This window comes from Ursus americanus, chromosome 17 (assembly GCF_024610735.1).
Source record: "Ursus americanus isolate L20-20 chromosome 17, mUrsAme1.1.p, whole genome shotgun sequence".
Lineage (NCBI taxonomy): Eukaryota > Metazoa > Chordata > Mammalia > Carnivora > Ursidae > Ursus > Ursus americanus.
Genome location: NC_142143.1, coordinates 13,818,648 through 13,834,070, shown reverse-complemented (window position 1 = coordinate 13,834,070; position 15,423 = coordinate 13,818,648). Strand labels below are relative to the sequence as shown.

The window sequence follows — 15,423 nt, the reverse complement described above, 5'->3', positions numbered from 1 at the left end:
TGTGCACATGGTAAGTTCCTGCGAGCCGGCGGGAGCTGGCCCGCACACGCCTATGCAGAAAGGGGCCTTGAACACATACTTTGAATACTTTTGTGATGTTTTACTTTTTACAGTATTCATGTATTAATTTTGTGATGTACATGCCACATATATGTATATATAATATATGTATGATATATATACGCATATATACACACACACACAGAAACTTAACTGCATCTGTGTGAGGATTAGTCCAAATAATTGTTTTCCTAAGTTTTTTTTTTTTTAAGTAAATCTAAGTGAAATCTCCACTTGAGCATATAACACATGAGAGGGTCTTGGAAGTCAGAGGCTTTGGGGTGTCATGTGACCACCAGGACAAGGGGTGAGGGGGCTCACTTCGCTAGATGACCAGGATTTCCCTCGCTAGCATCTGGCTTCCGTGCTGAGACACAAGCTGGGCAGAGACTCTGAAGACGCTTTGAGGGTGACAGCGTAAAGTGAGATCGAACCTCAGAAGAGGAGAAAACAAGGTTAAGGCTCAAAGGACGAGCAAAACACAATGGGAGAACAGAAAGTGTGAGGCTGCCATTTATGGATCTTGCTCTCTACAGTGGCCCGTGTCTCGGCAGCTTCTTACAAGAGTGGGAGGGAGCGGGGAAGAAACAGTCCGAACTTTCGTTTATTGAATGCAGCGTTCGCTGGTCACATTGCAACTCAATACAAACAGCCCAGCCAAGCACAGGGCATGGACTCTTGTTCTCATCAATGTAAACACAACATTAATATTGAAGATTCAAGAAAATGGGTAAAAAGTCCAGTGTCTCCTCAATCCGTGTAATGGTAAAGGTGCTTGCCTACCCTCTGGACAGGTCCCAGAGGGAGCCCAAGGCTGTGACCTTGTCCCAGCCGCAGGGAAGCGGCACGAACACAGGGGAACCCAACATGTTCTTCCTGACGGTCTCCAGACGGGACACGTGGATCTTCAGAGCTGGGCTTGTGTAAGCTACGGCAGTTCTTCTAAAGGCCTGAGAGGTCCATACCTTCCGTGTGCACTGCAACACTCCCTTCAGAGCCCTTTCCCCATGAGCCAGTCACGGCCAATAGCAAATATGACAGTCTTCGTATTTCCACCGTCTCCATCTTGGCCCCTGGATTCTGAAGAGTACGGGATTCAGGGTCATGGGGGCCTCAGTGATAATCCTGAAGAAGGCTGCCCGTGTTTAAATAGTGGCTGAAGACTTTCGTACTCCTTGCTGGGCCACTGCTGACAGGGGCATGTTGGATGGGGCAGCGGATTCTCCTTCAGAGCCTTGAAAGATCAGGTTTTCTATTTTGGATTCCCAGACCAAAAACAAACAAATGAACAAAATCCCCCCAAACAAAAACAAATCAAAGCAAAACAAGAGTGTCCTCGAGGATAAAGAACCAACTGACCCCCACCTCCAGGTCCCACCCGGTATGATGTCCCCATTGGGTTCTTCCAAATGGTTGGTTCAGATCATTGGCTTGCCTCCCACCTTGGATACGCAGCTAGATTGCAGGACAAAAAAAAGAGTTTCCTCTGAACAAAGAGACAAGTTTTGCTTCTATTTCCTGGGATGGCTAACCCCCAGCACCCTGACTTCCCTTTCTTAAAAGGCAATGAGAACATCCTAAAGACCTGCTTGGTTTTGCAGCTTTGTGGTCGGATAACCCCTTTGCTCCCTCTAACTCCTCTGTGTCCCATTCTTGAAGAGACCGTGTCGATGAGTTGTTCTTCCACATTCTGGGGATGCCAGGTTGTGGAGCAGAGAGGCGCTGGCCGGATCCTTGTCCCAGATCTCTGTAGTTGGGCGGCTTTGTTGGGCCAATGAGACAAATAAAAACAAACCAAAAAAGCATTGCTCAATTTTGAGTTTGAAGGCTGGGCCCCAAACGGCGAGTGGCGTTCCCCCTGCAGAATAGGTCTCTCTCCCTAGTGGTGGGCTTCCCGGTGCTAGCTGTTGTTCTCAGCCGTGAGATATTTGAGGGCGGCAAAGCCGTAGCGGCGAGACATGTCCTGCTGAAACTCCTCCTTCAGGGTTTTGAGACAGATGCGGTATTGCTTATTGGACCGGAACTTGGTGATGTCGAAGCTGGGGGCGTGAGGCATGTGGATCATGTAGGCATTGGGCAGCACGATGAATTCATACTCCTGGAAGACAAGACAAGAGCAGCGTGAGCACTTGCAAGGACCCCCGGGAATGTAGGACGGATGCCCAAGTGCATGACCAAATGACCAAGTGAACGAACGAAGAGGGGAATGACATCGGTAAAGAGGGGGAATGGAAAGACAGCCATGCCGGAGAGGGACAGTGCAGGGCTGGTCCCATGACTCTGGACAAATTACTGGGCTTCTCTAGGCCTTCGTTTTCTCATCTGTAAAGTAAATGTACTAATACCTACCTGGAAGGATAACCAATCATGGATGGATACTGCTGGGCAGAGCTCAGGGCCCGTGCAAGGTTCTCGGTGATTGTGAGCACGTGCCCGTGCGGCTGCTCTAGAACGACGCAAGCCACGAGAGAGGCTCCTGCTCAATGAAATGAGGTCTGTTTCTGCGCATAGGGCTTGATGAGATTTGACAGCCTCAACAGATTAGTACACAAGAGGGGACAAAAAAAGAATCAAGGAACAAAAAAGATCCCTCTGGATGGAAGCCCATTAAGAACAAACCGTAAGAGACTCTTAATCACAGGCAACAAACTGAGGGTTGCTGGATGGGAAGGGGGGTGGAGGGATCAGGTCACTGGGTGACGGATATTAAGGAGGGCATGTGATGTAATGAGCACTGGGTGTTACGTAAGACTGATGAATCACCGACCTCTACCTCTGAAACCAATAATACATTATATGTTAATTAATTGAATTTAAATTAAAAAATTTATAAAAAAAGAATTACTAATGGGTGTACTTGAGCAAAATAAAAACTAATTTAAAGTAAAAAAAAAAGAATAAATCTTTTGCCTACTCATCCTTATTATAAGTCATATCACCATACAGTAGCCTCCACTTGGCAGAATACAGATAGAAACTCAGACCCAAAATAAAATGCCTCTAAATAGCCCAACACAGGTGACACAGATTTAGGACACAGAACTCCAAGGAGAACCCTGCACACCTTCACTTGGACCCCATGTACTCTGATTTTGGACATAATGTCTGATTTTGGTCATCTAGTTCCCCAGCCCAGAGCAGATCAGAAGAAACTCTGAAAGGGAAAATCAGAGTGGGGAAAGGTAGCTGTTACAGACGGAGGAGCACTGGTGCAGCAAGAAAGGACAGCTGGTGGTGGGGAGGCATACGAACAATCCTCGGAAGAAAATGCAAGAGCTCCCGGAGCTTAGCTGTTTGGGACTTTCCTGTGGGGACAAAGAAGCTGACCAATCCCACCAGCGCTACAGGTGTGTGGCTGGATTACCTGTCAGGTATGTACTTATTATTTCCTGAAGTCACTGGAAAGGGTAAAATTATATTTGGCTGTGTTACCGGCAAAGAAAGAAAAAGAATCAAGAAATTTGCAAGAGTTCTGTCAAAATTGCCTAAAACAAACAAAGCCCGCGTCTCAGTGTTGGAAAAATTAACTTTATTTGAACCAGTTCACCTCATCACACTGCTGGACACACAAGAATCTGACATTTCTTTTCCTTCAAGCAGAAGTGGGGCAGACTGAACATTTCTGTCTGCGAGCAACACTGCACTACCTCCAACTATTATTGAAAAAATAGACGCGAAAGGTCATGCTTCTGTTGTGAAATATGGACACCATTCTACAACCTTCCATCTACACCAGTGGCTTGCAACCCTAGACGCTTATTAAAATCACTCGGGACTGGGTGCCTGGGTGGCTCAGTCGGTGAAGCGTCTGCCTTTGGCTCAGATCATGATCCCAGGGTTCTGGGATCGAGTTCTGCATCGGGCTCCCTGCTCAGTGGGGAGTCTGCTTCTCCCTCTGCCCTTCACCCCCACTTGTGCTCTCTCTCTCTCTCAAAAATAAATAAATAAATAAATAAATAAATAAATAAATAAATAAATAAAATCTTTCAAAAAAAAATCACTTGGGACTGCTCTCAAACATACTGGAACTGTTGGAAAGTTCTGCAGGTGTTTCTCAGGGCAGCCAGCACTGAGCACCCGACCTTCCTTTTTTTTGAATTTGAGGTGCTCTTGTTGAGAAATACTTACACTGTGCTCCATGAGGAGAAGCCTTGGAGAATAGCACACAAACAGAAAAAAGGTGGGGTTGAGAGGCCCAGGCATCCTTCTCCTAACTTAACCAGAGTAGCTTAGCTTTGCTTTTGTTTATTAACACTGGGGTTAATGAACCTCAGCATGTCCGGCTTGCTCCGTGTTTTTATAAATCAAGTTTTATTGAAACACAGCCACACCCACGTTTAGATACTGTCCATAGGTGAACTACAACAGCAGAGTTGAGTAGTTGAAAAGGAGACCTGTGGGCCCCACAGGGCCCCCAAATCTACTATCTGGTCTTTTGCAGAAAAAGCTTGCAGACGTCTGGTGTGACCTGTTAGAATTCTGCTGATTTCTTCTGAAGTAGGTGTTTAGTAAGTATTAGTTGAATGATTGAAAGTTTCACAATGAAATAGTCTGAAAATCATCACTTTTAGTTATAGGGTAGGATAATGACTGCATCCCAGCCACATGCCTTCTTGTGTCCCTTGTATGGAACTCAGAGAACGCTATGTGGCAGTTACCTGGCTCGAAGGCCAAGGGATGATTTTTTTGCCCTCATCATTAAACTGGGTGAGGATGGGGAGTGAAATGTTTTGTCCTAGGACACTCACACTTGCCTGGGTCCTGGCCAGGAATCCAACTCTCACCCAAAGGCAGAGAAAGAGGAATGGGTTTGGGAATCAGTGGCCGTGAGAATTAGCATTGCCACGTTCTCATTTCCGGTTCCTGATCACATCTTGTTCCCTCTCAGGGCTCTGTTCTCTGACCTCCAAGGTCCCCTTTCGGCCCTGCAGTCTATGCCTTCTTCCCCCATGGTGCCGGCCCCACGACATTCCATCATCTCACCTGTGCATCCAGTTCCATGATATGAGCCACTTTGTTCCAGCCAAAGCCCACAAACCTCCGGTCGTACTCAGGGCAGTCCCTTCTCACGACAACGTACGGCTCGAAATCGGCCTCCCACTCAACACGGTAAGGCGTGGTGGCCGTCCGCCACTTGGCGAAGTTTGTGGGAGCATGGCCTTTTGTCCAGACGTGGTACCTAGGTCACATGGAGAGAAGCCATTGGGTAAAAGGAAGGAAGCTGAGCTTCCCCAACATCGCTGGTTTGGAGAAAGAAAAGGCATATGTGGATACAGTCCTTGTTGCGGGTTGCACTGTGTTCCCCCAAAAGACAGGCTCAAGTCCTAACCCCCAGTCCCTGTGAATGTGACCTATTTGGAAAGACGGTCTTTGCAGATGTATTGAGATGAAGTCATAGTGGATTAGGGTGGGCTCTAATCTGACCACTGGTATCTTTATAAGAACAAGGAAATGTGGACACTTAGACACACACCAGGAGAGTACCATGGGAAGGTGGAGGCAGAGATTGAGTGCTGTTACCCACAAGCCAAGGAATGCCAAGGATAGTCAGCCTCCACCAGAAGCTGGAGCGAAGCAAGGAAGGATTCTTCCCTAAAGCCTTTGGAGGAAGAATGAACCTGCCTTGATTTTGGATTTCTGGCTTCTGCAACTATGAAAGAATAAATTTCCGTTGTGAGCTACCCAGTTTGTAGTATTTTGTTGTGGGAGTCCAGGAAACTAATCCATTTTGTTACCTACATCCTTCATTAACGAGGAGACACCCCCCCCCCCCCAATGAAAGGAGGGCACTGTATCACTTATAGGGACCTAACTGCAGGTCTGTCTGGGCTGTTATTCCTAGCGAGAACACCGTGACCCAGCCCTTGTAGCACGTTCTCCCCCTAGAGGCAGGACCCGTGGCTGCACCACTCCCGTGATGATGTCACATCGTCTGGCAAAAGGGATCCTTGTAGATATAACTAAGGTTACTAATCAGTTGACTTTGGGTTAAATAAAGGGGAATTACTGGGGGGTAGGGGGTGGGCCTGGCTGAATCATGAGAACTTTTAGATCTGGGTTTGGAAGAGAGCAAAGAGCCATGTGTGAGCTGCCTGTGGAGGCCACGTGGCAAGGAGCTGGCAGGGAAATGGTGACCGCAGTCCTCCATGTGCAAAGGAAGGAAGTCAGGGAGCCTAGAGGAGCGCGGCACGCTCTGGAGGAGAACTGGAGCCTTGCCCCCACCTTGATTTCAGCCCAGTGAGGCCCTAAGTGATAATCCAGCCATCCCATGCCCAGATCTCTCAACCTCGGGGGCCATGAGATAATAAATTGCATTGTTTAAAGCTTCTAAATTTGTGGCAATTCATTATACAGCAACAGAAAATGAATACAACCATATAACAATAATCATAATAAGCTAACATTTATTAAGCACTTACTATAAACTGGTTATATTGTAAATATTGTATCTATGGCTTTAAATTCTTATAACTTATTCAATATCAAGTTACAAATAATAAGAATGGAGCTGGGATTCAAACCCAGACAGCCTGGCTCAAGAGCAAGGACCCTGGACCACTAGGCTGGGTGATCTCTCTTCTGCATCCCCATAACCCACACTCTCTGGCCTATACGCAGAGAGTTAGTGGTCGGGCCCTAAGTTGAATAGATTAATGAACAAGGAATCTCAAAACCTGACAGGTACCTACGACAGAGGGCAGGTAGTGGGGCAGGAATCTGCTTCTGAAACCTACAAAGATGTGGCAGGAGCCTGGGAGCCTTGTGAAACAGCACAGACCTGGCCCAAGAGCAAAGGGTTAGGGAAGAACACTGTAGAAAAGGGTAATATGAAAGGTGGGACCCCAACAACTTAGAGAGCTTCAGGGAGAAAGGAGCTCACAGTCTGGGGTCCCACCTCCACTCAGGTGGCTCTGAAGCACACAAGGTTTAAGTGAGAGCCAGGGTCAGTGTGGCAGGTGGAGCCCTTCTGGTAGGGGACATGGCCACTTGCTCACTCTGCGCCTTCCCTGGGACCTTGGGAACCACCCAGTGTGGCTGAATAGACTTTAGTCAACCTGTGGCCTTTCAGTACACTGTTGCCAGGCGACATGGCCGGGCTGGCCATGGGCAGAGACTCGATTCCCCATCTCCACCGATTCAGCAAGTGCCACCAAAACCACGGTCACACAATCGGAAGGAACATAAGAGGCTGAGTAACGCCACCTGCACGGAATGTGAAAAGGAGGGATACTGCAAGATGACGGGATTAAGCCAAGAATCAGGCCGGGAAGGACTTGATTTTCCATTCGTGCACTAGCTCAACAGGCAGTCCCGAAACCTGACGCTTGCACAGAGCCGGCCCGGCACACCCAGTGGCCGGACACACGCACTGGCTCGAGCTCAGCATGGCGGGGCTACCGCACCGGGGTTCGAAACCCGCCTCCGTCACTTAGGAGCCGAGGACCTCGGTCAGCAGAGCATTTAAACTAGCCTTTACGTCCCTCGTGTGTCTCCTGGGGAAAAGAACACCTATCTTGTTGAATGGCTGGGGAACTTAAATGAGGAAATGTTTATAAAGAGCTTGGCACAGTGCAGGCATACCGGAGGCACTCCATAAATGCTCCTTCCCTAAGAGGCAGTTTAACAAGGCGGCTAAAAACAATGGCTCTGGAGCCAGCCCATCTGGGTTTGAATTCTGTCGCTCAGCAGGTGTAGAAAATTTACCTAATTCCTCTGTTTCTTTCTTTCTCTAGGTAAAATTATGAATTAATAATGATTAATCATCTCTTTTTCTTGGTAAAACAGAGAGAACAATGCCTACGTCATGGATTTAGGACAGTGATGTGAACTGACATACAGCACCTCCTTAGTCCCTCTTGTCCGCCCTAGATGTGACGTCAGTTCACAGGGGTCTTACTCTCCGTGATATCAGTGTATCAATAGCCATCTTATTTAGAATACAAACCCTTGGCCTACTGTGTGAGAAAGAGGAAGAAGAGGGGGGAGGGCAGCTGGGTCAGGCCTGTTGCCCTGGGTGGCGGGGGGCAGCTCCCGTGAGCTCGGCCGGAAGACGGACAAGTGTGCCGCGTGGCTGGTCAGCACAGAAGAGGGTGACGTTACAGTTCACCTGCCACAAGAGCACGCCGCCACCTGACTCCGCCCTGTGGAACCCACGATCAGTCCAGCAGACACACTTGTTCTGACACCAACACCAGGTAGCCACCGAAACCACAGCGCCGGAGAGGTTTCCTGGATCCGGCATGCGGGATGCCATTCTGGAGGGATCTGGGGGCACCCTGCTTCGAGCAGGGGTTCTCAGCCTTGACCTGTGCATCAGAATCACCTAGGACACTACTGTTCGGCCAATCACTGGGTTCCAGCCCCGAGTTTCTGACCCAGTACATGCGGGACGGGGCTGGAGACCTGACACTTCTACGTCCCCAGGGGATGCTGATGCTACTCGTCCGGGAACCTAGAGGACAGCAGGGGTGGGGATGATCTCCCATTCCAGCCGCAGTGGGAAGAAGGGGAGTATCAGCTTCGAGGAGACTTGAGGGCTCATCGGTTGGAAGGAAGGTGACAAAAGCAATTTCTCAGGGGGAAGGTCTGTAATTTAGCACTTGGCCTCGTGGCTTGGGAGCTGTGGGCCAAGCAGGAATCCTGGAAACGGCAGGCCAAACCCCAGCGCTCTTGCCCACAGATGTGGCCTTGAAACGCATTCTCAAATCCTCTGGGGCTGGAGATGGAAGGAAAGAGGCCCTGGAAATCTGCCAGGTGTGGAGCCATGAGTCTGTGGCGTCTGTGGGGGCTCAGACGAAGATCTGGTCTCAGAGTCTCAGTTTTTACCTGCATCTAACAGGGACTGGTAAGAACATTCAGGACTTAGTCCAGTGGTATTTGAGCTAAAAGCATAGGCTCTGCAGCTCCTCAGACCTGGACTGAATCCAGGCTCTGCCAGGTACTGGTGGTGTGTCCTTGTGTAAGTTATCTGGCTTCTCAGAGCCTCAGTTTCTTTATCTGTGAAAGAGGATGATGGTATCTGCCTCACAGATTTGTTGTGAGGATTACACGACCTGACGATAGCGCATGGCCCCAGGTTACGTATTCAACAAACGGTGGTTGTTATTTCTTTCCAAGAAGGAAGGAGTCTGGGTTTGGGGGGGCGGGGGGTTATTAAACCATTTCAGGTCACTTGCTAGAATTCTGGATAGAGGAGGAAGACTGGGGTTCGAGTCCTGGCTCCAGCAGGACTCCTCCACTCCTCAGTTTTCTGCATGAAATGTGAAAAAGGATCATCTCTGAATTGTTGACCGAACGACCTATCGCATGAAATTACTTTCCCAAAATAAAGTTTGAGAAAACCTCCTAGAAACTTCTAGTAACTTAACAGTAGTATGGAAACCAAAGTTGTTATTACAATCTTTTCAATAAAATTCAGATTGCCTGGAAATGTATGATTTTTTTTTTTTACTCAAAGGCAGTGTTGGCCATTCCTCCACTTTGTTCAAAGTGGAAGCCCCTTAATATAGGAGCAGATGGGAGCAGTGGCTGGGTCTTCAGACTGCTTTGTCAAGAGATTGGGAGGACTCCTCTGTCCCCCAAGGGCACTAAATGCCACAGCCTGTTCCGGGGAGTCAGACCCCGCTCGAACCTGCACCGTTGCATACCCAGCCTGGGCATTTTGGCAGGGCAGCTCCCCGGAGATGCTCCCGCAAGCCTGGGGGGCTTGGAACATCAGGCAAATGCAGGGCTTGTTCAAAACCATCACTCGGGCAACAAGAAAGTCGGCTGCCCCATCTGCCGTGTCCAATCCTGGGGTCACCTTGATGCCATTAGTTGTGGAAGCTACAGACACCCATTGCAGGCCTGAGGACCTCGGAGCACAGACCACTCCCCCCAAAAAGGAAAAAGGGAACAGCAACCATGGTACTGAACAGGATGAACCCACATGTCAGATGAATGAAGGAAGACGCAAACCAAAGACAGAATTCAGACAGGAGACAGGGTCAGGAACCTACGCTGAACTGAGTAAGGTGCAGAAGGAGTAAGCAGACTTCCTATCTGACATCCTGGTCCTTCCATCTGGACACAGAACGCCCACCACCCATGTACAAAGCAAAGCGCACGGCATGTGGGAAGACAGAATATTCCAAAGACGTAGTTGGGGGCCAACGGCACTTTGTCTGGCCTTAAGATGGTCTAAGGTAGCAGTGAACTTTGGGACAGCAGCTCTGGTGTCTGGTTTCCGGGGACAGAAGGCCTCGGACACCCCCAGGGGACGGCACTGAGGCTACTTACCTGAATGTGAAGAGAGTCCCCATGTCCAGCATTGATAGCAACTCCGCTTTCGACTTGGGGAAAGACAGCCGGTAGCGCAGTGTCTCGAACGCAGGGACAATCATCGCCTTCTTGGTGTTGGCAAGGTCGAGCTGGATGACAGACTTCCTGAAACGGGAGGGCAGGCAGAGACAGGGTCCTTGTGAGGCCTTTCCCACGTGTGGGCAGGGAGGGGGCACAGGGGGCAGAGGACAGAAAGCCCAAGTCAAAATTTCAGTTTAAAGATGGGGAAACTGAGGCCCAGGGAGGCCAAGCAGCTTGTCCAATACCACTCAGCAGCCCAGAGAAGACAGGCTGCCTCTGAGCCAAAAAGTAGATTCTTCTTAGAGAGTGAATGGAGAGCAGGCTGGACAGGAGGGGCTGGGAGACCCTCCCTCACTTTCGCAGTGAGGTGTCCCTGGCAGAGCCAAGGGCAAAAGGCAGGTCTCCAGGGACTCACAGGGGTTGGAGTCCAGCCTGCAGGGTCCACTGGGCTGGCCACCCACTCCTCCTGCTCCACTGGCCACACGGAAGCGTCGGACAGCAAGTTGATGAGATGATCACCAACCTGGGCATTTCTGGGTTCCATTTCTTGGACTTCTCAACCCCTTGAATCCCCCAGACCCTGAGCCTTTAAAGTAGCCAGACCCACCCCACGCAGCCAGTACCCAACACAACAGAGCTCGCATCCCACGGGAGGGTGGGACATTCTCCATGTGTTTCCTCACTCCCACAGTTGAGCCTGGCCTTCTGCTCTGCTCCTCTGAGACCCAGCTCCTGCCCTTCTAGATTTCTCTGCCATTGCCCAGCTCTGTGGCCATCACTGTGAGAGGGAGAAAGGCTTAGAGAGGGACACAGAACGGGAAGCTCATAATGAACACAGACGGGGTTTGAATCCTGGCTCCATCACTTGATGAGTCTTGCTGCACTGGGCCAAGTAATTTAGCTCCTTCCTAAAATGGGGCAATGATGATCTCTCCTCCTGGAGCTGTCACGGAGGCTGAACAAGGTAACATAGATACAAACACTGCTCGGTGCACTTGGCCGGCTTGTGGCAACACGTGGTCCCTATTCGACCACAACATGGTCCTTAGTCCCTGGCTTGATCTTCCAATGATCCCTTTTGGCCATGACTTTGGCACTTCATTCTGGCTTCTGGCTCAGACCACTGACTCTTGGGTCTCAGTGCCAGCGAGGGCTATCTTCTTATCATCTCTGAAGTAGAGAAAGCAGTCCTCCTTGGGGTAATCAAGGCATTGGAGGGCATTTTGCACACGACTGGAAGAAGCAGCCTTCCAGAGCAATATGACTTATCACTGTGTTACTAAAGCCACTTCACTCTGAACTTGTGCATAAGCAGGATGGGTCTGCAAAAAGGCGAGTCATGCTACCACGAAGGAAAACTGTGTTAGCCGAGGCCAGTGTGGGGCCAGAACAGAGCGGCAGTCTGAGAAGGACGAGGCAGGGTTTGGTATCCATGAATGATGAGGTCAGAGGAAGGACTGGTCTCAGAAGCCAGCCCTGGGGAAGGGGAGGCATCAGGACCCCCTGAGAGGGCGTGGCTGAGATGGACCAGAAGGTCATTTTAGAATCCTCTGCATAGCAGTTGTAATTCATTCTTTATAATTAGGCTTATGTTAACTATATACCAAATGACATATGACCCTGATGTCACTATTTCTGGGGAGACTCATAAAGGATGACACTGAGATGGAATTTGGGCGAGCTATATTTAGGCAGCTGGAGGGTGAGTAGCCCGAGTCAGCCTGCTTCGGTCTGCGTTCCTCTCCTGCTTTGTCTCTCTGAACAATGACTTCCCAGTTTTCAAACACCCAAGATTCCCTCACTCATGGCCAAGCACTGTCTTCTCGATCAATCCTATACGAGACATAGGCAGAATGGGGGCTCGCCACCCTTCCTCCAGGAAAACTAGATATCTTATCTATTGGTTCAGGGTATTGGGGGTGGGCCACCTGGGTCCAGAGGATATCCTTGGACTCACCAGATGGCAAAGCCCCTGTGGCTACCAGGAAGGAGGGAGCGGAGAGGCACCCCAGCACGGATGGGGGCTGCTACGCATTCAACAATTCCTGAGCAGACCTACTATGTGCCAGGCTCCATGCTAGGCACCTGCCGACACAGAGTAAACAACACAGCCCGAGTCCTTCCTGCCTGGTATTTACATTCTTGTTGCAAACGTCTCAGGATGCTAAAAGCCCAAGATTGCATTTGCAGCTAATTATGTTAAGATAATTGGAAAAAGCGTGGGAGGCCAGTGGCACTGAACCACAAAGGGATGGGCAAAGCGTGTACACACACTCACAACAGAGGTCTGTGGATGCACCTGTGTCTGTCTGCTACTATTATCATCATAGTTACAGTAGCCGCTTCTTGGACTGCTCTGCTCAAAGATGATTCTCTTTCCCATGGTCCCTGCACGTAGGCGCAGCTCTGGGAACACGGGGCCAAGGCCGTGTTCAGGGGTAGACACTTGACTCAGACTGAGCAAATCAGTTTCTCACTCCTGGAAATTTGAACAGAGACGCCAAGATTGGAAACCAAAGAGCTGACGTGTGCTAACACCAGGTGGCACCCTAGAGGCCTATGAACTTCGGCTGCGGAGAGGCCCAGAGCTGCCCGGGTTAATTATGGTCGCAAGTGTGGTTTTCCAAATTCTACTTTGGTGCTGTAAGAAATACCACTCAACTGTTTTTTGTCTTGTTTTCCTTTGATTTCATTTCAAAGAAGCTGCCTACTGTTGCTTTCTGTTGCTTGCAACCAAACACCCAGACCGATGCATTGCAAGGCCCACAGTGCACAGACCCAGGAAGCAGCATGCCTTACAAAATGTGGCCCGAGAAAGTCGTATTTCTCTCTGCATAGAGAGCATCCGATCCTGGAGTGCCTTTTAAAGTTCCCTTGAATCTCACTGAAACACAAACTGCCACAAAGACGGATTTGTCACTAGATAGGTCTATTTCAGAGTCGGGCCAAAGAGGTTTTGATACTGATGTCCTGAATGAAGTTGTTTCAGCAATAAAGTGGTTTCAGGACACTGACTCTGAGCCCATCCGCTCATTGAGATGGCGATGATATAGCTTGGGCCCTTCCGCACTGTGACCTGTTGGTAGATCCCTTCCTTGCTGGGGGTTTGCTGACCACCTGGGGATGCACAATGTGCCTCCACCATTCGTCTGGAAAGGGAGTTCTGCAGGAGACAGTGTTTCAAATGCAGAATCTTCCAGGGAAATTGGCTAGACTGGGTTGGAGTTCTGCAGCCAGCCTGGACAAGCTGAGTGACTTTGGGTCACTTCATGCATCCCTTTTAGAATGCTAAATCTAGATTGTTAATGCTGAAGATTCTGGAAAGTAATCTGGTGCACTAGCAATCAGGCACACTTGGCTTCTAGCTCTGACTCTACCACTCCTCCTAGAAAGTCACTTGAACCATTCTGAGTCTCAATGTTCTTGTTAAATATTTTGGTGAGGAAAAGCACACGTGCATATGGAAGTCCTTGGTGCAATGCCCAGCACACATTACGCACCGTGTTATATGATGGTTCAGCCTGTGATGGTTGCTTTTATGTGTCAACTTGGCTAGGCTAGGGTGCCAGCTGTTTGGTGAAACACTCATCTAAGTGCTGTCGTGAAGATATTTTGTGGATATAATTAATGTTTACAAGCAGTTAACTTTAAAGGCCCCTGCCCTCAATAATTTGGGTGGGCCGCATCTAATCAGTTGAAGGATGTCAGAGCCAATCCTGAGCTTTCCTGGAAGAGATTCTGCCTCTGCCCTGTAACATCAAAATCCTGCCTGAGTGTCCAGCCTGCTGGCCTGTCTTATGGATTTCAGACTTGCCAGTCCTTACAGTTCCTTAAAAAAACTCTCCATCTTGCTGGTTCTATTTTTCTGAAGAATCCTAGTCGATAACACTGTCCTCATGTCTCACCCAAGACCCTTTCAAAAATATTCCCAAACCTACTACAACGTTTTCAGACTGAGGAACTCTTGAAAGAAGATTTCTACTGACGTTCAGAACCCCGCTGGTATACCAGAGAACACAGCAAATACACGTTGACTTGGAGCCGGCTGACCCTGGGTTCAAATTCTGCCTGCCACTCTCTTATAACCTTGAGCACACTATTCCACTTCTCCTGGTCACAGGTTCCCATCTATAAAATGGAGATGATAACCCTTATCAATCAGGATTGCTGAAAGGATGAAGCAAAACAGTCACTCTAGACCCTGACGCGGTGCCTGACTTAGAGTAACTGATTAACAAATGAGCCCCCCTCGCCTTTCTGGCCCTGCTTACCGGCGGGCCCACTGCCGGAGATGGGTGAGTGCGGAGCAGCCAGGAAAGGCAACAGACTCCTGCAACCAGGGCAGGATTTTGTTGCCAACCTGCTTATCTATGGAAACAGAGTGTATTAGATCAGTCCCCAGCCAGCTCTCTGGATCCTTCTTCATGTCAAAACCAATTCAGGTGTTCCTGGCAGAGTAAGTTCGGCCCCTCCAGTCTGGTGGAGGTGGAGCTGACCGGCGGGTGAGGGGAGAACCAAGCACTGGGCAGCGTCTATCTTCAAGCCCCCCAGGCCTCCTGCACATCTTTCCTCAGCATCTCCCTTCCACTTACTCAAGTGTGCAAATAGTTCACAGCCTGTTTGGCTCCCACCTGGGAAAAGTGGCGAGCAGGGGAGAGAACGTAAATGAGGATTCCTATACCCACCGAGGGGGTGGTGGGGCTGGACTGGAGGCTCGCACGGGCTCGGCGTATGTCAAAGACACAGCACAAAGGGACGCTGTGAGGAAGATGGGCTTCCTGGGGATTAGCATGACCGAACCCCAAGACTGATCCTGGCAGTGGGTCATGCGTGCGTGAGCGCACGTACACACACACACACAGACACACGCCCCTCCCTCCATCTCTCCTTTTCCCCCCATCCTCTGCCCTTGAGGTGGGTCTCTGTCACCAAGGAAACAGCCCAGGAGCCAGGCATGAAGAGATTTCGGGAAAGCACCTCAGAGAAGTAAGGAACAATGGCGTGTGGCAGAGGTCTTCTGAC

General features: G+C 49.6%; 1 protein-coding gene across 2 annotated transcripts in view; it reads right to left on the bottom strand.

The window, feature by feature from the left end:
- Window positions 1-646: 646 nt before the first annotated feature.
- LARGE1 (LARGE xylosyl- and glucuronyltransferase 1) overlaps window positions 647-15,423 on the bottom strand; it is a 513,664-nt gene continuing 498,887 nt past the window's right edge. For both annotated transcript variants that reach the window (XM_045779979.2, XM_045779980.2), the window contains exons 13-15: window positions 10,339-10,485; window positions 5,044-5,239; window positions 647-2,158 (exon numbers count right to left, since the gene is read on the bottom strand). In XM_045779979.2, the coding sequence (XP_045635935.1) occupies window positions 1,961-2,158; window positions 5,044-5,239; window positions 10,339-10,485 (541 nt within the window). In that variant the 3' untranslated portion in view covers window positions 647-1,960. The remainder of the gene's footprint in view (window positions 2,159-5,043; window positions 5,240-10,338; window positions 10,486-15,423) is intronic.